This window comes from Colias croceus, chromosome 1 (genome assembly GCF_905220415.1).
Source record: "Colias croceus chromosome 1, ilColCroc2.1".
NCBI lineage: Eukaryota > Metazoa > Arthropoda > Insecta > Lepidoptera > Pieridae > Colias > Colias croceus.
The window spans coordinates 12,112,270-12,138,627 of NC_059537.1; the positions used below are offsets into that span (position 1 = coordinate 12,112,270).

General features: G+C 30.9%; 2 protein-coding genes across 3 annotated transcripts in view; one reads left to right on the forward strand and one right to left on the reverse strand.

Annotated features, from left to right (window-relative positions):
- Positions 1-19,252, reverse strand: part of LOC123706356 (protein scarlet-like) — a 55,044-nt gene extending 35,792 nt beyond the window's left edge. For both annotated transcript variants that reach the window (XM_045655610.1, XM_045655602.1), the window contains exons 1-2: positions 19,052-19,252; positions 521-754 (exon numbers count right to left, since the gene is read on the reverse strand). In XM_045655610.1, the coding sequence (XP_045511566.1) occupies positions 521-737 (217 nt within the window). In that variant the 5' untranslated portion in view covers positions 738-754; positions 19,052-19,252. The remainder of the gene's footprint in view (positions 1-520; positions 755-19,051) is intronic.
- A 3,821-nt stretch (positions 19,253-23,073) lies between these two features.
- LOC123705954 lies at positions 23,074-24,972 on the forward strand. Its single transcript, XM_045655079.1, has 3 exons — positions 23,074-23,591; positions 23,772-24,035; positions 24,819-24,972. The coding sequence occupies exons 1-3, from the start codon at positions 23,152-23,154 to the stop codon at positions 24,970-24,972; spliced, it is 858 nt and encodes a 285-aa protein (XP_045511035.1). The 5' UTR covers positions 23,074-23,151.
- The last annotated feature ends 1,386 nt before the right edge of the window (positions 24,973-26,358 follow it).

Here is a 26,358-nt window from a genome sequence, read left to right on the forward strand (position 1 = left end):
TTAATAAAATTTTAATGTAAACTTATACAGTGATCCATTCATGTTAAAACTATGTTAAAATTAATTAGACTATACTAATTCGTGTTCGATTTGTTTTTAATACAACTTCATTAATTTTATTACATATTAATTCAATAGTAGTTTAATTAAAGTAACTATTCGATTGATAAAAAGTCATTCAGCTTAAGCTTACACTTGTTAACATATTTGAAATGCCAACAATAAAAGCGAGGAATAAAATTCTTGTAACAATGTACCTATTTCAGTTTTGACTGTAAAGAGTAGAAAACTACCTACCATTCGAACATACACGCGTTCAAATCGCGCGCAAAAATCTCAATTTTTGAAGTGAAACTTCCTATACGCGCGTTGAGAGTAAAATTTCATGGCAATACCGTCACGTCATCGAGTAAGGCAATTTTTGTATCTTCCTAAAGAAGTTTCACTTCGGACAGGTGTACTCGGCACACACGATCTTTTTTATTCATTAAAATTACAAAAAATAATAATTTCTACCAACCTCCATGCAGCACCTTAACCTCTTCATACGTCGGCGATCTCCAAATACTCGTCTGATGCTTCTTCTTCCTATACACCGAGAGGTCCTTCCACGCCAGCGTGAGGTTCTCCGGCGTGTCGCCCAGGCCGGCCATCTCATCGTCATCCCAGTTGACGACGGCGCCCGTAAGCACATTCCGCGTCGGTAACTTGGGTATCTTTAGACCAAGATCCTTCATTTTACTTGCATTTGGTTCTGTGGACAAGGAACGAGTGACTGATTTATAGCATTAGTAGTTTCGCAATTGAATGTTGTTAATTACATTTTCGCTAATTATATGTCATCAGGGAGGAGTAAAATTCCATTTACAACGCGATTTCTCAATAGTAACATAAATATGTTTATTATAATATCTAAGATAAAGACATATTTTAAATCGTGTCTTAAGTAGCAAACAAAAAAAGATAGGTTTTAAGAGTATAATGTAGAAATTACAAATAATATACCTACTACGTTATTGCAGCTGTCTAATTTTCAGATTAAAAATATATTGTTGCCTATTGCAGCTCTACAAAAAGAAATAAAATATCTAAGTATACATACATTGTAGGTACAATGTTAGAGACGTGTGCCGCCAATTCCTATCTATTTCCATAGAAGAGCATTTCAATTAAACAAACATTCGATAAATAAAACACACAATACAACCCAAATACAACCCCAGCGAAGTTGCAATTACCATACAAATGTTCACCCATCACATCACGTTAACAAGTTAGCCATTATAGGAACTTCAAACAATGCCTAGCCCCTGTCATCTGTAAAGATAACTAGAGGAATGATAGACCTTAAAGGATTCTAGAAACTGGAATATTTGCAAAGCAGACCATTAGTAAACCAGTTTAACCGATATCTCATGCCATTAAATCAAAATGATAGGATTTGAAATACGCTATGATACGCAGTAGTGGAGCTGGTTGATGACTTATTCAAGCGTAGGTCACAGACCTTTGTAGGGATGTCCACCTTTATTCTATTAAAGCCTCTTTAAGTTATAAACTCAAACTCAAAACTCAGTTTGAGTTTGAGTTTGAGTTTTGAGTTTGAGTTTGAGTTTAAGTTATAGGTTTACTAGGTCCTCGATTAATTACTTTATATCTGTACTAATATTATAAAGCTGACGAGTAGTGCGTTAAAGCAAACAGCTTGAAGCAAGCAGCGCTATTCTACCCGCAAGTTCTATTTGAAAAATTGTTTCACTGTTAGATAGTCGATGTATCGAGGAAGGCTATAATACATCATCACGTCTTATCGTGGTCTTAACCAATAAGAGCGGAGCAATGCGTAACAAGAAGCGGCGCACTGTGGACGCCCTCTGCCCCACATAGGAGACATAGGACAATAAGTCAAGTAAGTCCATGCGTAACAAATAAACGAAAGGCTGTCTCCATAAAGCTCAAACGTGAATTAATTAAGATGGATGATGAAATAAGAAAGTAATGTATGAAAAAGTAAGTAAATGCGTAGGACCACATTTGAACGATATATTACGGAAGTAAATTAAAGTATAATATATCTCTTCAATCAACGTTTCAATTCAATCAACGTGAATTCTTAAAATATTTTAATATTTCACGATCACTTTATAATCAAAATGTGGTAACTATAAAAAATATAGTTATGGCTGTGGTTATGGTTTAATAAATAGACTTTCACTTCCGTTGTTTTAACTCTTATTTGCGAAATGTGAACTATACCAATATAAATATGGGAAATATAAATTAATTCAATTATTTTATTGACATCCATGCAATTACAATTGCATCCGCTACACATAAAAAAACTCATATTCGATCAAACGATACCAATATACAGTAAAAGAGAAAGTAACATTGGTGTTTACATTTTTAATTACACAAATAATAATCATACATAATATCAATTCATGTAAGATCATTATTTTGATGTTAATTCAGAGTAATACTAATTTATTTTAATAACTTTTGTTAAAACTACAACCGATGTAAAATATGATACTACCGAGAAAAATCGACAAGAAGTATTCAGTAAAATTTATAGAGCTAGCGCGCAAGAGCAACTTTTGTCTCCGCAACTATTTTGTCTCTCCCATCTTAGTGTCTTTTATCTAAGACCGAAAGAATTTTTCAAACCGGACCACTAGTTCTCGAGATTAGCGCGTTCAAACAAACAAACTCTTCAGCTTTATAATATTAGTATAGATTCACATTAAAGCTTCCCATTTAAGAAGCATTTAAGAGATTAAAACATAAATCGATTCAACAAAACACCTACCTATTACATATTATTATTCTGTAAAGTTATCTATATTATTCCAGTTTCCTACGAAGAATTAATAGTAATCCAAAGTATTTGTAACAATAATTTACCAGAGATCATCTTATTAACATATAATAAGCCAAAAAATATAAATCTCAAACGTGCTCAAGGTCAATTTTGAGTGTTTTTTTTTATCTATAACACGAAACAAAGCCATATAACATTTTGTATGCGGGTTATATTAAAATTTTACCTTATTGACGAGATTATTTCTCAGTTTTTTATGTGTGAAGATTTTTAACACATTTAAATAGATAAAAATATAAATTATACAATTATACATGTTATCACTACCTACTATTCCGTCTATCTTTGGAATCACCAAATCAAGTTTAATAATAATATACAAATTATTATAAATGATAATAATCAAATAAATATATAATATAATAATCAAAATCGATAATAATCAAAGTGGAAAAATCTTAATTTTTGCGTCATAAAAAAATTGAAAACATGTTCATTTTAAGATTTTAAGATTAGTTTTCGCTGTTGATTTAAGGAGGATATTATTATGTTCAATATAAAACATACTCTTACAATATATACATAAATAAGATACGTTCTTCGAACGTATACAAATTTACATTGTTCGGAGATTTGCTAGTCTTTCACGCTAAAAGCTCTAGTTATCTACATATTATATTTATTTTATACACGAATTTTATCACACATATAGTCTTTAATCTGGATTAACACGTAACTATATTAAAATTTTATTAAGTAAGTAAAACCGCATGCGAAAGCATACAGATAAGAGAGTGATCCATATGATGCACGTGCGCAATGCGCATGTGTCGAACGTAAAACCAATTCAGATTTTAAGGTCATATTGAAAACAGGTCCAAATTATATAAAAGTAAATTTTAAAAATAGCAAGACCAAGACTTGGCACACTTATATGTAAGGTTGTCACTTCTGAGGTTTTTGATTAAGGTTTGTAAAAACTACAGGTATCTTGTAGTGAGGAAAATAATGTAAAAAATAGCGACGGATTATTTTAATTTTTCTAATTTCTGTATTGACGATTGTATTCATACTTATTACCTATACAGTATTATCTATGTATAAAGTGATATTTTTTTTTTATTAAAATTTATCTGATAGGATATTTCCAACAATGTGTCCATTGGTAGCCTACGGGGTATACCTACGTCGTCGTGTCGTTTTAATTGTAAAAATTACCATTTGGCTCATGTTAATAAACTTTAATAGGATACTTGCCTACTCGCAACATAAAGTAAACTATTCAATGATAACTTGTAGCTAGCAACCCTAATACTTTTCATAAATGAAACTTGAAAGTAATATAACCATACGTTATGGAGGGAATCTTTTTTAAGAGATTGAAATCTCGTCAAAGTCGTCCTAAAACCGTCAAGTTATTTTGGAGATTGAAAAAAGAAACAGACAGATGGACAAGTAGGCATGTTAAGTTTTTTTCTTCTTTATTTGTATAAACTGTAACTTTACCGTATGAATGAAATGCTGCTATTTTTGTATTACAATCGGAAATTTAAAGTTTATTAAAATAGATTAGAAACGTACATTTCAATTTCTTAGACGATATTATATTATAGGCATATTATGTTTGTAACTTACAAAAGTCTATAATTTCTTCATTTAATAAAATCAACTTTATCACACCACCACATACCTATTACCTACATATTTTAATAACTTGATTTACCCAAAGGCTTTTCCATAGGTATTAGGTACTCAATATCTATCAATAACAGAAACTAATATCACATTTTGCGCAATTGTTTCCAATAGGTAGAGCTAGCCACGCCCTCTAACGCCCATGAATAACGTGATTCAAACAAATAACATAAACCACAAGAATTTATTGACGAGACAGTTAAATAATATTCCACAGTTATTTATGATTGATAAAGCAATTACTGTCATGAAACTTTCACGTGTTTACGACTTGTTAGTTGAATGAAAGTTTGAGTATCGATACTTAATATTTTAAAGCTGAAGAGTTTGTTTGTTTGATCGCGCTAATCTCAGAAACTACCTATTGATCCGATTCTAAAATTCTTTCGGTGTTAGATAGGCCATTTATCACGAAAGGCTATAGGTAAATCATCACTAAGACCAACAGAAGCGGAGCAATGCGGGTAAAACCGCGGGGCACAGGTAGTCAAGTTATGACCGAGATCACTTTTGTAAGAATTGGAAAAATGCTTATATGAAATTGAAAGAAGACAAAATGTAAAATATTTAGTTACTCTATTACCTTCTTATTTTTTTACGCAGAAAAAAAATCGCTTAAAAATAGCAGCTATGCTTAATTCATTTGGCAAGAAGATACCTGCAATGCACCACGGAAATCACAGAGGCAAATATTTAAAAAAAAACCTACTAAATCATTATAATTAATATATAACCGTTTAGTTTTTGTCAGTTTTTACAAAAATCATTCATTGTGTGATTTATTCGAGAAAGTTTCTAAGTAATGGATACATTAGTCGCAATGAATTGTAAGGAACAACTTCCTGTGTTCACACACGAAATTCAATTGATACTCTATTAACTGTATCTATTTTGTCACTTATGATACTTTTATAGATCCTTCCTCTTGCACTCGACAAGACATTTAAAATGTTATCTATTCAGGGTTATGCAGGATAAATCTATATGAATAGAGAGGTACTTATTATAAAGCTGAAGAGTTTGTTTACTTGTTTGTTTGAACGCGCTAATCTAAGGAGCTACTGGTCCGATTTGAAAATTCTTTCGGTGTTGGATAGCCCATTTATCGAGGAAGGCTCAGCAGGCTCGCCTGTATCAGTCAGGAATAATATAGTTTACTATCGAAAAAGTTGTTTTAAGTTATTTGGTGCTAATGCACAAAAATGTATTCATCATATATTAGTCATATAACTCACGTAGAAGTGCGTAGTCATATTTTGTAATTAGATCATTGCATCTAATGTAAAATACTATCAAATTGATCACCCAACATTGAACTAGGTAACTAAATATTTAACTAACTACTTCAAATATTTCAACTAGGTATACAATTCCATAATCAATTATTAAAAGAAATTCTAAAATTATTTGCATGCAGCACGTGCCAAATTCCGTGATCCACCGTCGTTAATAAGATCATTATAATAAATAATACATTTATCTCCATAATATATGCAATAACATAAATCATAATATGAATAATAAATGTTGGCATACCTACTTTCAAATTAATGTCGTCAAAGATAGAATATTCTTGCAATATCTATATAGATCTCAGTGAAGAAATAATTCAATCAAATAATTCAACGACATCAGCCAACCCGCATTTGGCCATCGTGTTGGATGATGGTGATGCAGTGGGAACATAATGTATCTAGGTAGATTGATGATGACAAATATAGGAAGGTAATAATAAAAATTATATATTTAAAATATTATAAAGTGGCTGCCCCGGCAGACGTTGTTCTGCCCTTTTTCGTGTTTTCTGCTCATGAAAAAAAAACTAAGATAATTCCTCATTCCTTAAAAAAACGTTAAAAAAATCGAATCGAATTGGTAGAGTCGTTCTTCAGTTTAACGCTTAGCAACACATTTGGCGATTCATTTTTATTGCACATAGAAGGTATGTATAAGTCAAATTAAAACACCTTTCGCCATGTAATGTCATGAAAATTATGAAATGATTAATTATAGAGGTAATCAGTGGAATGGTTACAAAATCAATTTATTTTCGATTATATCTAGACACGCGGCAGCGTGTCAAGCCGAGTTCAAGCGAAGAGAACTGGCGAGCAGCAGCCGTGTGTATATTTACACGAACCATTTCAAGCCACTTTTCACCCCCTTATAACTCGAAAACTATTTAAGTTATATAAACCAAATTTGGTACATATCAAGAGGACCTCAAGATAAACAAGAACCTTAAATTTCATAAATACAGATTAAACAGTTTCGTAGATATTAATATCCAAAAATCGCAATTTTTAAGACTGACTGACTTATAGACATATACAAAACCTAACCCACTTCCAGATGACCTAGAAAGTTCAAATTTTGTAATCAACTAGGTAATAGTGAGTGTACAAAGGAAAAAATCAGAAAATACTGAATTTATTTGTATTTAATTTTTTTTTCAATGACATAAATTTTGTTTGTATGGAAAAATGGAAAAGTTTAAAAAAAAAGAAAATAGTATATTCACCTTACTAGTCTTAAAAAATAGATCAAAACTAATCAGTGGCCGAAAAAAATTTTGAAATCCATCAATAAATGACTGAGATATAGATTATTGAAGTTTACATATTTTAGGACGAAACATCTGTAGATTCGAAGCGCCTCTGACATCACACTCACTCGCGCTAGTATCGCTAGGGCCGATTACTTCGATTGCATGATTTCTTTATTCAAAACTGTTATTAAACGTAAAATAAAAGAAAATTGTAATAAAAATATTGCCTTTATTGCTCATACAGTTAAAAATAATATATAATTTTACATATTCACATTTATTTATTCTTTATTTATGAGTGTTTAGTTTAGTTTTAATTTCAGTGTAAATAAATAAATAAAATCTTTATTTTGCTTTAAACATGGTATTCAATGGTGATACAATTATATTAATAAAGCACAAACATGTTTAGCCAATACAAGCATGCAAAAATAATTACCATAAATGGTGTAATGGAAGAAGGCTTCGTCGAAGGTCGAAATGATTTAATTTGCGTAATATTAATATGAGTGAAACATCTTTAGGCGCGTTTAGAGTAAAATTTCAAGATCGCGTCATGGCAATACCGTAACGTCATGGAGTAAGGCGACGATTCTTCTACAACGATCTTTGCATCTTGGTAATAGTGTGTGAGAGCACGCTTAACATGAGCATTAACTTAAACTGACCATCCGTTCAAAACCTGACATTGGCAGAATCCGTCCTCACTAGGATCGGGAATTGCCATTTGAAAAAAAGAAGAAGAAGAAGAATAGTGTGTGTACAAATTCACGCTGGATGTTTAGAAAATCATGTAATCTTTTAAACAGAAAACGAGTTTAAAAAATTGCAGATAATGACGGGGCAATGTGCGCTGACATTCATAACATACAAGAAAATATAGAAAATAATACTAAACAAACCATACAGAGAAACCGCAAGAAAAAAAAATCGTATATAAAAAGTATTATATTTATAAAGTAAATCAAATTTGCAGAGTAATTTTCTGTACAAAAAGTAATGATATCCCACCAAAAACATAAATGAGTATGGCCGCCAAATATTGTACAATAACAGTCGTGAAATCGTAACACACCGTAACATACGTGACTGATAGTAACATACGTGATTTTGTTAAGCGTAGTGTACATTACAACTAATAATGCAGGAGATTTTTTTTACATTTCTGTTTTATATTGTTAATTAAATTATTTGATTAAATTACTTTAAAACTCAATAAAACAAATTTAAATATTAAAGAAAAAGTTTTATTTCTCAAATTTTGTATTTCTATAAGACTTACAAATGCAAGAATCATTCACAACTTATGATATTAATTACGAATACAAATTATTATAGTAAAAAAGTTACTAACTTCCGAAACATATATAGTTTTTGAAGTGGGTTCTCTTTATGTAAAAAAGTAAATTTTTAACTTTAGATTCTCTAGTGAGTACTACCCCTAAGAGCCGCTCACGGATGTTACGTAACACAATAGTAACACATGGTATCATTCGTGAATAAAAATATGGTTGGACATAACCTAAAAAGCCTTTATTCGCCAAAGTATTGTAGTAATAAGACGCCGCATAGTTTTATTTGTTACTAGAATACTAAAGCTACACACATAATTTAAATAATATAGTAAATTTGTATTCTTACCTTGCATAATTCTCACTCAAAATTATAAAAATGTTGCGAAGCAAAAATGCCGACTACCTTTCGATTAACTTTGACAGTAACAAAATGGCGATTTTTTTTCTAAAGGTTGGCCAACATGTAAATCGGTGTTGCCACTACTTAAAAATATTTTTGTGGCTTGGATATCTAGTTATTTAGGGTGTTATTTTATGGTAACCGTGCGTGAAGTATCATTCGTGAAAAAAAGTGAGACATAGTTTTAAGTGAGTTTTATATTAATTTCTTTTATGTTATTTTTATTAGAACTTGTTAAAACTATCCACAAGTTTACAGAATAATTTAGAAATACCAAAATTTTACAGGTATCAATAGATTTTTGCATAATTTTGTGACTTCAAAGTGTGAGATGACTAAGTGGGACACATGATTTTAGTATGGAAAGGAAAATAAGCATTTCAAAAAAAAAAATATTGAGCTTGTTAAAGGCACTCAAAATTAATTTAAATTATTAATATAATGATAAATATAACATAGTGAAGCTGAAACTATTTAAAAACTACCATAATTACTATATAAAAAAATCTGGTGCTATATAAAATGACAAGGACATTTTTTTTTTCTTGAATGTACAATTTTTGGCGGCCATACTCAAATGTAAAAATTGGAGCCGAGTTCAATCGATGACTTAATTTGCCAAAAAAAGAAATGAGATCTAAATGTGTGCCAAGTTCTGCAGACAGTCCTGAAATTTATTTACAAAGATGTATTAAGTTCTTAGGTTGACTGAAAACTCAATTGTTTTATTTTCCCTTAGAGAACAATGTTTATTCCAAAATATAACTTTTTTAATTTGAATAATATAATTATTTTCACAAAGCAAACAACTAATGACCTATTGAACCCCATAATTTGATGAGGCTAGTTTTACATACTGTTTATATTTTGTGAGGTTCTAAAAACTAGCCTCATCAAATTATGGGGTTCAATAGGTCATTAGTTGTTTGCTTTGTGAAAATAATTATATTATTCAAATTAAAAAAGTTATATTTTGGAATAAACATTGTTCTCTAAGGGAAAATAAAACAATTGAGTTTTCAGTCAACCTAAGAACTTAATACATCTTTGTAAATAAATTTCAGGACTGTCTGCAGAACTTGGCACACATTTAGATCTCATTTCTTTTTTTGGCAAATTAAGTCATCGATTGAACTCTGCTCCAATTTTTACATTTATGTTTTTGGTGGGATCACAATTTACAACCATTACTTAATTAATGTAATGAAATAAAAAATACGTATTTAGATAAATTATTTTTAAAATTGGTAAATTTCGTAAATTTTATTAAGTAGGTAGGTTATAGACTATAGAGCTTATAGAGCTAGTGTGCAAGAGCAACTTTTGTCTCTGCAACTATTTTGTCTCTCCCATCAACTCTATGGGGAGTTGCGTCGCTATGTGCGCGCACTTTCTTACTAGCCCATAGAGTTGATGGGAGAGACAAAATAGTTGCGGAGACATAAGTTGCTCTTGTGATTACTGATTACAATTACTTGCAACTATAAACTCTTTCTATGCCTTTTCACTGTCTATTTAGGGACTGTATAAATCTGTATTATACAATATGTATTTATGATTCAACGAAAGAGTTAGTTTGAGCATCACAATTTGTATATAGTATTCATAAATTCATAATATAATGAAACTCGTACCTACCGAAGAACCCTTGACGATTCGAATTTATTCTAAGTTGGTGTGTATCGGAATTGCATGAAGGAAATCTAATTCATGCTATTAAAGTCACTTAAAGTATTAAAGTTACTTGAATAAGTATAATATTATAATACAATGTGTTATTAGCAAAATTAAATACATACTTACAATCGTCACAAGGTAGGTAGGATTTAATATAATATTATATTCTTAATTGCAGAATATCACGAATGACCTAAATAGGTATATGCTAAATTTATACATCTAGATAATCTAGGACTCAAGGTGTAGGGTAAGGTAAAATAATGACCAGTAGATACCTCGGTATCATATATAATTTGTGGTTTGTGTGGAATAATGGTGTCAAGAACGTATTACAAACTGATATTATTACGAAATTTATTTTTGTTTGTCCGTCATTCACGCAGTAACGGCAAAAACTATATTTTTTCGAAGTTATAACTAATTTTCGATTTACGGAAGGATAAATTGATAACTAAACATAGAATTAAAAATACAAAAGATACCAAGAAATCTCTATCATAACTTAAACTGACTTTTACAATTCTTTGCATCTTTAACATATTAATATGCAAGTAAGAACCTTCTTTGAAACAAACACACATCCATAATAATATAGGTAAGTTTGAAATAATCTATAATATGTATAAGAAGTTTTCTCAATAGATAAGTAAGTACCTTACAATTTATCTGAGCCGCTTGTAATAGAGAGAAATGTAAAAAAAACTAATTACGATAAAAATGCACCTGCAACGGAAAACGTTAACATAACGACATTTTATTGAATTTTTAAAATGTAAATAAATCTTATCTATTTCCCACAAACTATTTATATTTAAATTTTATATTTATAATTATATGTATCTAGACATCAAGCATTATTTGCCAAATAAATAAATATAAATTAAAATTTATCTTACGGAAAAGAATAAATAGATATATTTTGTTTGCTTCTTACGGTGGGAATGGACCGTATCCATTCAATAGGTCTATCATATTATTTGGTTACTAAAATAATTAAATAATAATTTATAATAAAATAATTAACTTAAATATAATTTAATAAAAAATTAAATTAAAACAGCAGCTCATCAAACATTTTAAACTGAAATTAGTTTTTAATTTTTTACGAGACAATAAATGATATTTCATGATTATCTCTGCTATTATAAAGTTCACGTATCCTCTTAAACTTTTATGCTCGTTTATTAACCGACTTCAAAAAAAAGGAGGAGGTTATCAATTCGGCCGGTATATTTTTTTTTTTTTTTTTTTTATGTATGTACACCGATTACTCCGAGGTTTCTGAACCGATTTACGTGATTCTTTTTTTGTTCGATGCGGGATGGTGTCGAATTGGTCCCATAAAAATTTTATTCGGCTAGGCCTAGTAGTTTTTATTTTATGAGCATTTTTGTCTGTACTCGATGACTTAATTTCAATGTAGCAAGTAACTTTGATTCACTTCCCGGTAACCGATTGAGCTGAAATTTTGTATACGAATGTAAATTGGATAGCGATGAAACATTATCATGACATGGAGCTGATCTGATGATGGAATCGGAAGGTGGCCATAGGAACTCAGTAATATATTGACTCAACTTTATCGAGTTTGGGCTCGTTTGATTCGTGTTGAAAAATACACTAAAAAGTATTAAATAAAAATAACTGCGTTAAAAACAACCGACTTCAAAAACGGAAAAGTAAGAAATAAAAAAGATTTGATATTATTAATTACTACATATTATTTTTATGTGCTATTTATTAAATAGGTTTGAAGTCGGTGCCAAACACTAAGCACTTAGTATTAAGCCCATGCACCGACATCAAACCTTTTTAGTAAATAGCACATAAAAATAATATGTAGTAATTAATAATATCAAATCTTTTTTATTTCTTACTTTTCCGTTTTTGAAGTCGGTTGTTTTTAACGCAGTTATTTTTATTTTAAATCCTAAAAATACACGTAATAATATCTATTATATCAAAGATAATCATTCGAATGCTTATTACCCAAAACTGTTATGAAATCAGAGTTGTCTGTCTGAGTATATAATTCGACTGAATTGCTCCAGACAACTGAGAAACCATAATTTTGTTTGAATTCACACAAAAAAATGCTTTCTCATATCATTTATATAATTAAGTACCTGCTGAAGTATAGTACATACCTACATTAATTATTTAACCGTAGGTAACTTTTAGACTGCTAGTTTATATGACCACTTAAACAGTGGTTTTTCTCGATATAAAAATAGATACGTATATCTACATATAGATAACAATAGAACAAATACTAAAAAAAGGAATGCCTTCACTGCCGTAACATTTTTTCTTTAGGCATGTAGGTACCTAATCATTAAAATTACTAGGTACGTTTCAGAAAAACACGGCAGAGCCATAAAAGTTAAAACACTGGAAACAAAAAAAAGAAAGGATACTTTAGAGAATTTAGAGAACGGCTTTTCAAGATAAGCCTAACGAGCCCAAACCTGAAATCTGATAGGCTATTGTTTTATTATACCAAGTCCCCGTCCGTCAGTGAGTTCCGACGTCATCATTATAGCATGCTAACCGGAACTTTTATCAAGTTACTAGCAGTCCGCCCCGGCTTCGCCCGTGGTACATATTTACGTTTTCTCTACATAAGAACCATCCTCGTACTTCAAGGAATATAATAAAAAAAGAATTAACGAAATCGGTTCAGCCGTTCTCAAGTTATGCGCTTACCAATACATTTTGGGATTCATTTTTATATTATAGATTAGAGACGAAAAAAATTCAATCAGTTTGAAAATTAAACTTGAAATTGTAAGTTAAAATTTAATCATTCAAAACAGACAAAATATAGAGTTGTATACCAAAATAAAACCTGATATATACTTAGTACCCTTTTAGTACCTACCTGTATGGAGTGAACTACTGCTACTACTACTACTGAACTTAACTTTACAACGAATACAACGATCAAAAACTATACGAAATACTAATAAATAATTTTGATACCCATCTCTATGAAAAACTCAAAGCACAAAACTGGTCCTTATTTAAAAATTTAAAATAAATAAATATTTTATCTATAGATCAATCGGTAGATACTAAAATATATTTTTTCATAAATCTTTAAATATATGCTCGATATACCTACATATTATAATTCTGTACCATTAATGTTAATTTTATTATTTTTTGAAAAATTTCCTAGTCTTAATTTAAATTGTATATTGATATGCGAATGTAATTGATAAACCACATTAATATAAAATCCATAAAATCCGGGTAATGCGTAATTAATAAGCTAAAAGCCATTTCAAATGTATGTAATGAGTAATGACTAATGGCCATACAAAAAACCAAAAAAAAAAAATTACTTCGTAACATTTTTTGTGATGCATATCATGCATATTAAATTATGCCAGCAAAATAATATTATCAGGAATACCAGGAAGTCTACCACAGCATATCACCACACTACCACAGAAAAAGGTTTCAAAATATTAGCATTAGGTATCTACCTACTCTATTGTAATGCTACTGTAGGTAGGTATTTCTTATGTCACATACTTTTATATAAACTAGGTGAGATGACTGGCAAAATGCTGATGTTTTAGGGGTGCCTAGTGCCTACCTATGATATTTATTATACAAAACTAGCTATGCTCCGTGGTTTCACCCGCATTGCTACGCTCCTGTTTTTAACCTATAGCCTTCCTCGATAAATGGGTTATCTAACACCGAAAACATTTTTCAATTCGAATCAGTAGTTCTTGAGATTAGCGCGTTCAAACGAACAAACAAACAAATTCTTCAGCTTTATAATATTAAGTATAGATAATAGGTAGATTTTAATGTGTTATCTATAATCGTTTTAATGAAGATTCATATATCACTATCACTACGTAGGTACCTACATAGTATAAAACACAGTCGCTTTCTCTGTTCCTAGGTATGTCCCTTTGTATGCTTAAATATTTAAAACTACGCAACGTATTTTGAGGCGGTTTTATTAAAAGATAAGAGTGATTCAAGAAGAAGGTTTCAGTATATAATTTATTAGGTTTTAGATAAAGCGGGCGAAGCCGCGGGCGGAAAGCTAGTTTTCAATAAAAACTAAACTAAGAAACCAAATTGTTTAAAGATATTATAAATAAAATATTTATCTAGTTACGAGAAGCGTTGAATAAAATATTAAACCGGATATTTATCACTATGAGCAGTAGGCGATTTATCATTAATTTAAAAGAAGTCAAAATGCTAGCCAATTTATTAGATACAAATTTAAACTAGACATGTTTCCATTTCAATAATTACCTACGCTTTATTTATGTGTAATTTATTATTTTTTAATGGAAAACCTCTTTTGTTATGTAGGCATAATATTATTAATTATATGTTTGCGTATCTAAATGTGCCTGCCTAAAATTCTTTTGTGAGGTCATGGTGAACTTTACAATGAAGATACGTTTTATTTTGTTATCATCATTTTTTCGGTGGAAATATTTTTTTGGCGGCAAAGTATTTTGACGATTCAAAAGCGCTCCTAATTTCTAAACCAAGTCTTATGGAGTAAATTAATGTTTCAGTTTCACTTTTTAGACATTTATAAACTTTTTTTTTATGCCTTTTATCCGTAACTAATATGTAATACTCATCAGTATTTACTGATGAGTATTCATTGCTTTTACATATTTTAACTCTTGATTTATATATGAATTAGGTATATATGAACTGTTTATAACTAAACGAAGTGATTAAATTAAAAAAGGAAGCTTAGAAATAGAAACTAATTCCTTGCTTCTACGACCTACCAGTAGGTACATAATACATATAACATAACCTTCGGTTGTAAACGATAGCTACAGTCTAAAGCTATCCAGATCTATTTGACTATTTTTTATTCTTCATACAATTTTTTTTCAAACCTAAATTATTCATTAAATTTTTCAAAATGGTAGGGTAGTTAGATATTTAATCGAAATTAAACGATGTAAGAGTTAAAAATATAATTGAGCGCAAAACCGCATTGGAAATAAGTAGGTAATAACTAAACACGCTGTAATTCTCTATAAACATTTATTTACTTTTTATAATGCACTTTGATAACAATCTCACAAGTAAAATGTGATGAATCAACATTTACTCAAATGTACTTAAGTTTTAATTGGCTTGAAAAAGATTGAGTATCATTTTAATGAAAACATCATAGGTAATTTTCATACCAAATAATTAATTAACTATAAAAAAAAGCTTAGGAAAAGGGTGAAGAGACCTTTAGGGCTTGTGTCACATATTACAGACCCATGGAATTTCAAAGAAATGCACTTGATTATTTACCCAAGTGTTTATTAGCGTATGTATAGAATTGAGGCTATTTGAACACGCGTGTAAAGGGTTTATAAACACATGGGTAAAGAAACCGAAGTCTTTATTAGTGTCATATTAGCGACTTTTATGAAAACGGTTTACGCGACATTTTGAAATATAGCCATAGGCTAGGTAGGTACACTATTTATCACACGTGGTTTCTTGACGCTTCATAAAAGTTTGGATCAATTATTATGGAAGCATGACATAACCACGCTAAATAATATTTAAATTAGATACCTAGGTGGTTAATGTTTGCGAAAAATGTCAGAAAACCTGAACAGAAACTAGTCAAAGGCTTTGGAGATTTACTTACCTACCTATATGTATCTAAATATCTACAAATAAAGTTCACTCAGTATTCTTTCACTTTAGGAACCTAATCAGTGTACTAAATTCAAAAAAGATTAAAAAAATAGGTATGTGTTTTGAAAAATTTTATTTGATTAATACCTCTATTAGATACCTATTGAGGAATAAGGAGGACGGACCGACTCTACGTAGGGTCATTGCGCTGGTTTTCGTCCAATTATAGGAGTTGCCAACTTTGTGATACGAAATAAATATTTTGGAGCACCCTTCCTTAAACATATAATTTTTTTTTAAGTCCTTATATATCCTTCTTTAAGATAATATTAAGGGAAAATAAATAATTTTGATGTATCTTTTTATTTAAATTATTTTCTGCAAAAGTAGGGTAAATGCTAGTTTTCGTCCAAAAAAACTGGTTTTCGTCCTAGTGTAAGCTAGTTTTCGACCACCGTGTAGAAAAAGGAGGGTAGGTCAACTATTAAGTTTAAAATCAATTACAGGTAAATATATAGATACGTTTATTTAATTAACATTACAATTTCTCACTACCCAGGTTTAGTTTTACTTGTGGTTTTACTAATAATAATCAATATAACTAGTCAACACTGAGATCTATGTAGCACTTGGCAGTCCTTATAGGCGTTAGTGATGACTGTATAATCATTCGTACTAAAGAAAGGAATGCGTTCCTTACAATGTAAATGAAACAAGTAATAATTACAGGACTAAGAAATAACATCAAAAAACAGAAATATTCATTCTAACAACAAAAATTTTCATTCTAATACTTTGTTTATCAAATGAAACGTACTATAAACACACAGCCATAATAATAAGTTTTAGCTACAGAATCTTCAGTGTACGCAGCGTCTATTTTTTCTAGATTTCTTAGACTCCTTCGAGGCCATCTAAAAACAATAAGATCTTTCTGAGGATACGTTGAGTAAGTATAATAAAAAAATACTGCATTGGCAAAACAGACCTAGAATAAAAGATGATACTCAAGTGAATGATAATCAAGAAAAATACAGTGTATTATGTCTGACCTACCCCCATTTATGCTACGAATAATTGACTCTACTTCACATAAGGAGAATGATACATGACTGAATGAGTGACAACATTAGGTACCTACAACACTCTGGCCCTCACCAATTATTTATAAGGAAGATACTGAATAGAAAACTTTTCAATACGTAAAAATAGACGAAAAGTAATGCAAAAGAATGGCTATATTTAATTTTTGGATACTCCAATACTCATTCATGGACGAAAACTAAAACATTTAAAGCTAAATTTAGTTTTCGTCCACTTCTTTAAATATTTTTTTATTTTGGCAGCACTGACATAGCAGTGGACGGAAACCAAAAAAACTAAACTAATAGCAATAAAGATCACTTCGGGAGAAACTATTCAGTATTTTAAAGGTCCGATAAAGTAAAATGACCCTAACAAATATTCACGTAGCTGTTTGAGTTTCCGTCCACTTGGACGAAAACCAAATATTTTGAGAATTTGGTAACCTAGTATCCGTCCACTTAATATTTCGAAGAGTATTATAAAAATGTATGATAAACACTTATAATTGCGTTTATTATGCTTATAAATAAACATACGTACCAAAAACATTACGTAAACTAGCTAAAACAGTGATTTACCTTACCATGAACTTTTCTCGCCGGCAAATTTTTCTCTCGCGCGATGACATCTGCAAGGCACGTATGCGAAGCGGCCACATTTACGTTAATTTTTTGAACTCTCTTCTTGTCAAATCAAATTTTAATGTTGATAGTACTGTTGCTTAAACATTATGGACCGTAAAAAGTGCAAACTTGCGCGGGAAGGTAGGTTTGTATTCAAGTTTTACGCACGTGATTGTAGCAGGTCAGTCAAATGGACGAAAACAGAAGCTGGACGGCAAACCAGCGCAATTACCCTACTTCAAAGATGTAAAAAAACCACCAATCACCATCACGTTTATCGTCTCAACCAATCAGCAATCATTATCCGAAATATCTTATCCTCGATGATTGGTGGATGACCTATATAAGCTAAACAGGTCATGAGGAGCATCACAATAGAACTACACATCGACGACTAATGACCTAAAATTGACAAAAAACTGACCAAACCTGTGTTGAAACTTGATTGAAACAGTATGAAGGAAATTTTTAAGTTAGGAATGTTAGAAATATGACTAATTGACTAATTCTAATTAGATATAACTTCTATAATTAAACGATCATCAAAAACCGATTATTAATAACCGATTAACAATAATATTATTGCGAAATATGAAAACATTTAATTGATAACACTATAGAGAAGAGAAGATGCCACAATCGTGCTTGCATGACGCGAAGGACTTTGAATATTCATTAAATACCTATTAGGAGTGACTGTAATATTCAATAAACAATCTACATTATAATATTATACATTTAATAAATTAATTTCAAATTACTTAACTTTATTTTAAGACAGGTACCTAAGTACCTACCTACTAGTAACTAACTGCGGGCGAAGAGCTTTTTATTTTTCATTTTCCTACATTTAATTTGTAAATGAAAAGTGTGGAAATTTAGAATAACTTTTACGATAGATATTGACAACTTAAAAATAAATCATAAATTTTTAATTTATTAATTAAATTAATAACTAATGTACATACCTATACCTACACGTGTTGATGCGACCCATAGTAGGTAGTTACCTAGATTGCAGCTTTTATAGTAAAAAAGGAAATAAATAACATGATTAGCGTCATGTTTCTCAAACGAGTTTATTAATATTTTTTATTATATTATGACGGCACGAGTATCATTATAATAATAATATTTAAAGTCGCCCATTGCAGATTTATACTTAGAAAACATTGCGCAATTTTATCCCTAGTCTATGTTATGAAAAAAATAACAGCCTATTAATTCAAATAAAAAATAACGCAGATCACTTACCGTGAATAAAAATTGATATAATTAGGGCTTTCACAACATCGATTCCGTATGAAATAACATCAGTGTCTTATCACACAAATCCGCGGCACACCAAAATGGTAATCACCAACTGAACTTCACTATGAAAAATCGGAATAAAAAATGTATAGCGGTTCGTTTTGAGTCACCAACGTGAGTGACTGACGCGCACCGGCCACGAGACTCAACGGTCGACTGACTCGAAAGTTACCACTTACGATTTTTTAGGGAATTCCTTTAAATTGCCGCCTTTCTATAAGAAATGACAATTTCATCCAGTTATTATTATGCAAATAAAGCATTACAAAGTTATTATAAATACATAAGTATAAGTCATTTATTAGTATCTAATTATAAGGTGTTATTAATTATTCTATAGTGATGTGCTCACGCCTAGTCGAATTTCTTAATTGATTGTAAGGGCCAAGTTACACAATATTAATAAAAAAACTTGCCTTTGAGAATTTGATTTTGTAACATTGTTGTTTGACTGGTTAATTAACCTAGGTCATTATTCAACCTCAACAACGTGAAATAGTTCGAGGGCCTTGGAAAGGTACAGAATCTTGAGCTTTTATGGATTTTCAATAATTAGGTTGACAACTGGAAACACATATTAGTTTTAACTTTTAACTATCAAAACACTTTTGAAGTTCTACTTTTTGGGCTCTTGTTTTTATAGAATGCTTTTTTCTTTTTAATCTTTGTTAAAATGATAAACAATGAAAATGAAGACTCCTGCTTCTTGGACATCCACTTATTTGAATACTGTTACAAAATATTACAAAAATAAATAAGAGAGTGAAATAAATTAAAAAAATTTACAGAGCAGAAGGTTGTTTTACAGTCGAAAATCAGACATTGGTTTAATTTTAAAACTTAAACAATCAAACAAAATAATCGATTTTAAATTAATGTTTGTTTCATAATTCATATTATAAGTAAGTTTCTACAAACAATTAGTAGATACGTTAATTATTATTTATTATCATCTAGGATACGACAAATGCGGAAAACGTAACCACGCGGTTATTGTATTCAACTAAGGCTATAAGACTTTTTATGCAATTTATAACATACGTATTTCCATCTGTTATTTTTAATTATGTTTTAGAATTTACCACATGATATAATATTATGAAACAATTTATCTATTGTATATTTAATGGACATTTCCAAAATCTACGGAAATCCTAAAACCGTAGCGGCTCGTAGCACTGATTAAACATCTTAGATAAATAATTAGATATACATAATATAAGGTATATATATATATGTATTAAATTATTCTTCTAAAATTGTTAAAAAAAATATTCAATATACCTACCTAGTAGGTAAAATAAATTCAAAATGTTTGACTGTATAGAAATAGAAATTATGATTTTCTACATCAAGAATCAAGAAACATCTATTGTCTTATTTATTTTATGATTACTTACAGTGGCGTAGCTAGGGGGACAAGGGCCCTGGTGCATAGGGAAAGAATCGGGCCCTCCTCCTCCCCTCTTTCCGCGTAGTTTGAACTTATATTTGCCTTCAAAATTATTGATAAGAATAAGAATAAGAATAGAAAACAGTAAGTGAACTTATCTCTAGTAGGCTAAATCCATACGTCGTCTCTATTAGACTCTCCGTGTGTTTAATAGAAGAAAAAGGGAATAAATAAACAACGACGCACATGACAATATAGAATATTTATTAAACAGATGAGATTAATAAATGGAAAAAACGATTTTTAACAGAATTCCCCGCCCAATTCACAATCTCTTGCGCGCTTTAATTTTTGCGAATTCGTCTATAATTTCACTCAAATCCAAGTTTGATGCCTCATTTTCTATTGCAATTAACGATAAATGTCGGAGGCGATCTTGTAGCATTCAACAAGATCGAGAGAAGAGATTTTACTGGAAACATTGATGAATTTAGTGTATCGAACTGTAAACAATCCAGTGTAACTGTTAAAATCTCGGTTAAGACAGGAAAATTCTCTGTTCCACTGTAAAATGAAGTGGGTACCCCGTTGTTTAAGCAGTTTACACTGCAATAATTACTGTTTCTTTTTTTCCGTGAAGTAGCTCATTTGTCAATTTGAATTTGAGTTTAGAATAACGTTGTTTATTTTTTGTTGTCGATCATGTTGAGAGCTATCATAGATTATACGGTTACCGTTGTGCTGCAACCGGTATCGAATACATATTTTGTCATCGGAAATTTTTTTAGCGAAAATGAGTTCTAGCAGAATTTGGTGCCAGATGGATGGATGTGCGGAATAGAAATCATAGCATTAGTGGTGATACTTGATGAAATAAGGCTGGTAGTAGGGAATTACGAATTACAACAGTCAGCGACACGCCTAGCGTCAACTATTGTAGTACGTCCCAGACCCCAGAAAGTTGAAAACATCGTCACAAATATCATAAATGAGAACTCATGCAAGGCAAGAGCGAATGAAAGTTTCATTAAAAAGTTGATGGGTGGAATTGGCGAATTGGCCTCACTACCGTCAAGCTCGTGAGCTTATCGCTGATCCAATGTACTTCGGGCGTACTCATCAAAACTACCAAATAACCGAACTAACGATAACAAACAGCACATGCCTATCGTGGACGCTTGGCGCATGTGTTGGAAACAAGGTTGGAAATGTTGAATAAGGAGTTCTATAATTGTCGATTTGAAAAAAAAAATAAAAAAATGGCTTGAGCCTGCTCACAAGATTTTTTTTAATTTAAATTTTTTTTTTCAAAGCTGAGGTTTGAGGGCCCCCTGAGCTCGGGGGCCCTGGTGCACTGCACCACCTGGCCATATGATAGCTACGCCACTGATTACTTACCTTGAGAGAGTTCAATACCAAATCAATGTAAAGGTAATGATAATTAATTTGTCCAAAAAAAGCCGTGGGAAGCTGACGCCTGACAGATCCTTTTTTTAAATTTAATCTTGTTACAACAGCGACCTTCCGGCTTCCTTTATAAATCATCCTTCCATCTACGGTTATGTTAAAAAATAAACAAGCCGCTCTTCTCGCCTATTCACGCGCTGATCCGGGATAAATCTATAGATACTGACATTATAAAGCTGAAGAGTTTGTTTGTTTGTTTGAACCCGCTAAACTCAGGAACTACTGGTCCGATTTGAAAAATTATTTCGGTGTTAGATAGTCCATTTATCGAGGTATGTTATTCTTAATATATATAAATCTCGTGTCACAATGTTTGTCCTCAATGGACTCCTAAACCACTTAAACGATTATAATAAAATTCGCACACCATGTGCAGTTCGATCCAACTTGAGAGATAGGATAGTTTAAACATGTAGATACCACGGGCGAAGCCGGGGCGGACCACTAGTAGACTATATATATTTATCATCAAAGAGCAATAAGAGCGGCGCAATGCGGTTGAAACCACGGGGCACAGCTATTACGAAAATATAAAATACATATTGTAGCCCACGTGACTCAGGGAAAAAGAAGCTGTCTGCTGGTGAAATAATGTTTGAACTTTGAATCAGTCTTGTAGTTATTGTATGAAAACATACATACACATAAAACTGCAAGTGCGTCCTCATTGTTATTTTAATTTAGATAAACCTTTTTATATTTCTAATTTTATTAGAAACTGTAGGAACAAATTAGCTGAACGACTTAAATGTTAAGAAGTTAGCAAACGGCAATATAGTCAGTACCTATGCAATACAGTAATATTACACTATCGTGGTAAATCCCAATTATTTTCATACAGAATTACAGTTTCCCTAAAACACGTAAAATTAATGACATAAAAATAATGTTTCATCAAATAATTCGTGTCCACCTTGAAATTCGCAATTATTTGTTTTTTAGCTAGAGGTATATTTGTGGTATATTTCTATAGAACATTTTTTTTTAAATAAACCTCATTCATAAATAAGTTTTTAAACTGTCGACACGCAATTAGCAACCGTCGTTGTCAAGCATTTTTTTATTGTTTTCGTCAGTCAATTGTTTTCAAATGTGGAAACAAATTGAATTGGACGTCGAGTGCATCGTTTGTAATAAAACGTTGCAAAAAATTAACCACGATCCGCACGAAGTGTGCTTTAAAATGAGGAAAATAACCAGCCGTCGATCCAGAACACCTAATTGGTCGCTGGAAGAGAAACAGTACTTGCTCGATCTAATCAAGGAAAGAAAAGAAGTTGTTGTTAACAAAAGCAGCAATGGACCTAATTATTCCGAAGAAAAGGACGTAGCTTGGAATGAGATATTACGCAATCTGGCATTGAAGTTCGGAACTAAATTCAGCGATTTTTCTCTTAAAAAAGTAAAAACTCAATGGCAGAATATGAAGCGAATTGCACGTGAGGAAATATCACTGAATGGCGCCGCTGTTCAAAATTACACAAGACAGTCATTTGAAGTTTGTAACATTCTTGAATTAGTAAAGGATGGTGTTCTAAGAAAAGATAATGAACATAATATTAGCGAACCTAACATCGAGCCTCTAAATGCTAACATCGAAATTAAAACTGAATGTATAGACGAGTAAGTTAACAAATTATTTAGCCTAATAATTATTATATTGATTGTTGGAAATAAGTCATTTTAGGACACATGTCAAAAAATAATAACCCAATACGTTTGAATTACATTTGTTGAGAATTTAAATTAAATGAAATCAGTAGGTACATAATTAATCTAAACTTATAATTAAAACTTTTTTAGAGATATGTCTGAACCAAGCTGTAGTGCGGTCGATTACTCTACAAGAAGTACTCAAGAGACAATAAATGATGTAACAACGGTGCTTGAATCTTCGGTATCTGAATCTTCAACATCATCAACTTTGCACACCGAATATGTAACGGATACAGATAAACAAGAAGCGAATATTCCAAACGCAGATAATAAGAAGACAGCTGAAACCATGACAGATTTTACCAGTAATGCAGACAATATGCTTCCAAAAGAGTTCCTTGACTTTATGAGGTTAATAATTTCGTTTAATATTTATAACAGTTAGTATATCCTACTAGATTCCCGCCCGCGGCTTCGCCCGCGTTTGCAAAGGAAAACCCGCATAGTTCCCGTTTCCGTGGGATTTCAGGGATAAAAACTATCCTATGTGTTAATCCAAGTTACCTTCTATAAGTGTGTTAAATTTCATTGTAATCGGTTCAGTAGTTTTTACGTGAAAGAGTAACAAACATCCATACAAACTTTCGCTTTTATAATATACAGGGTTACTTGAAAAACACCAGCAACCTCGCAGGACAAGATAGCTAACATCATAAGTAACAACATTTGTTCTACGACTTTTGACATAACGCAATAAATTATTTTTAAATGATATTTTATACTTTTATTGTACTCTCCTAACATTTGTAAGTCTATGTTCTATTCATTATCGGATGGTCGACGCGACACCCCCTTCCCCCTCTCGTTCGTTTCTTATTTACGTAATTTTTGGGAGGCGTAGAGTTTATAATATTGAAACGGAATATTAAATGAATATTTATTTTTGTATGAAAATAAAATCTAACAAATTATCAAAAGTCGTAGAACAAATGTTGTTGCTTATGATGTTAGCTATCTTGTCCTGCGAGGTTGCCGGTGTTTTATAAGTAACCCTGTATATTAGATAGAGCACATAGGCTAAAGCATAGGCTAGACATAAAATATATGCTTACGGTACAGTACGGTAATAAAATTTTAGAGGTAATAATTATAAAGCATTATAAATAAGATAAATTGTGAAGAACGCATTTGTAGGCATTCAACAACAATGAAAGATCTTAAAATGGAATCTCTAAAAGAAGAGAGACAGATTGTGAGGGCAATGAGGGAGACAGCAGAATTGAATAAAATTATAGCCGAACAGAAATTAAAGCACGTGTTATGGGTGAAGAAGCAGGAAATGGCGTAAGTGCTTCTTTTCTTAATTAATTAGGTAATATAATAGAAAACCGGATTCGCATGTAAATCGAGTAAATAACTTCACATGTGTTTTTATCATTATGGCCCATTAAATAATCTAATTTTATCATACTATGATGATACAATCTCATAAAAGGGAATACTTAGTTTAAAAAAATGCAGAAGGCATATTTTATCAATATAACTATTTAATAATATGAACTTCCTCATTATTACCCATATTAAGTTAATGTATCTGTAAAATCCCTTATGACTTTTTAGGGTATGCCGTGCGCATGAGGCAATAAACAACTGATAGTAATTATGTAGGTATTTTTCTATGAACATTAAGAGCGCTTATTCAATTTAACGCAAGTCAAAATCTCCGCGATCTATTACGATAGATCGCGGCTTGCGCTATCCTTTTACTATGAACAGCATAGGTCCACAGGAGAGCGCCGAGCAACATGTCCTCTCTCTGGGAAGGCTCGCTGCCGACTGATTTTAATCGGGTCGCGCGCAGTGTTTTATAGTACTTTAAAAAAAATTGTAGAAAAATAATAGAGGTACCTTAGTTGATTTTTTAAATTTTGTCTTATAAGTAATACGTTCTTTTATTGCAATATGTATAAATTATATTCAACTAAGTCAAATATCTTGGTGAAAATAATCATTTTGTCGAGTATAATTTCTAAAAAAATTCACATTGTTCGGATTTTAATTTCGTAAGTTAGGAGTCCAAATTAAAAAAATCTTTTAACTAACTATTTTAATAAGGATTTTTGCAGTTAGTTAAAAAAAATGTGTGTTAGATCTGTCAGCAATTTCAGATATTTTTAGCTTCGAAATTGACACTAAAAGTGAAATCAAGTAATCATCGGCTCAGTTATCTTGATGGTATTCACAAATACTGTATTAATTGAAAAAAACTCTTAACTAACTATATAGACAATAAAATTCCCTAAAATTATTAGTAATTCATATGTTTGTAAGATAAGTGGTTGATGGACAATCTGGTTTGAAAAATCACATATTTGAGCCAAACAGCGCACGGACCGCGTACACGGCCTTAATTAAAATCTTCTGTTGCATGATGGCTGATGCATCTATATTATAAAATGAATTGAACAATGAGTCCTAAGCTTTAATAAGTTTTTGACTGTTATAATCCTACGTGAATATACATTCAAAATCATAGAACTACTGCAAATGAAAAGTAATTCATAAATGACACAAAATTAATTGATGCAAAACTTTTTTAATGTAACAATATTATTCTTTACTCGAATATTTTGTTTTCACAAATAAAGATTTGAGGTCCAGAGTTAATTGTAAAAGTATAAATCTTCCTCAATAATAATTTAATAATTATAAACCGTAGAATAAAATCATCGTA

Excerpts from the sequence above, each read along its gene's own strand:
- LOC123705954 (XM_045655079.1), top strand. The coding sequence starts at position 23,152 with ATGAGGAAAATAACCAGCCGTCGATCCAGAACACCTAATTGGTCGCTG. Across the intron at positions 23,592-23,771 it reads AAAACTGAATGTATAGACGA|AGATATGTCTGAACCAAGCT; the intron begins GTAAGTTAACAA and ends AAACTTTTTTAG. Across the intron at positions 24,036-24,818 it reads GAGTTCCTTGACTTTATGAG|GCATTCAACAACAATGAAAG; the intron begins GTTAATAATTTC and ends ACGCATTTGTAG.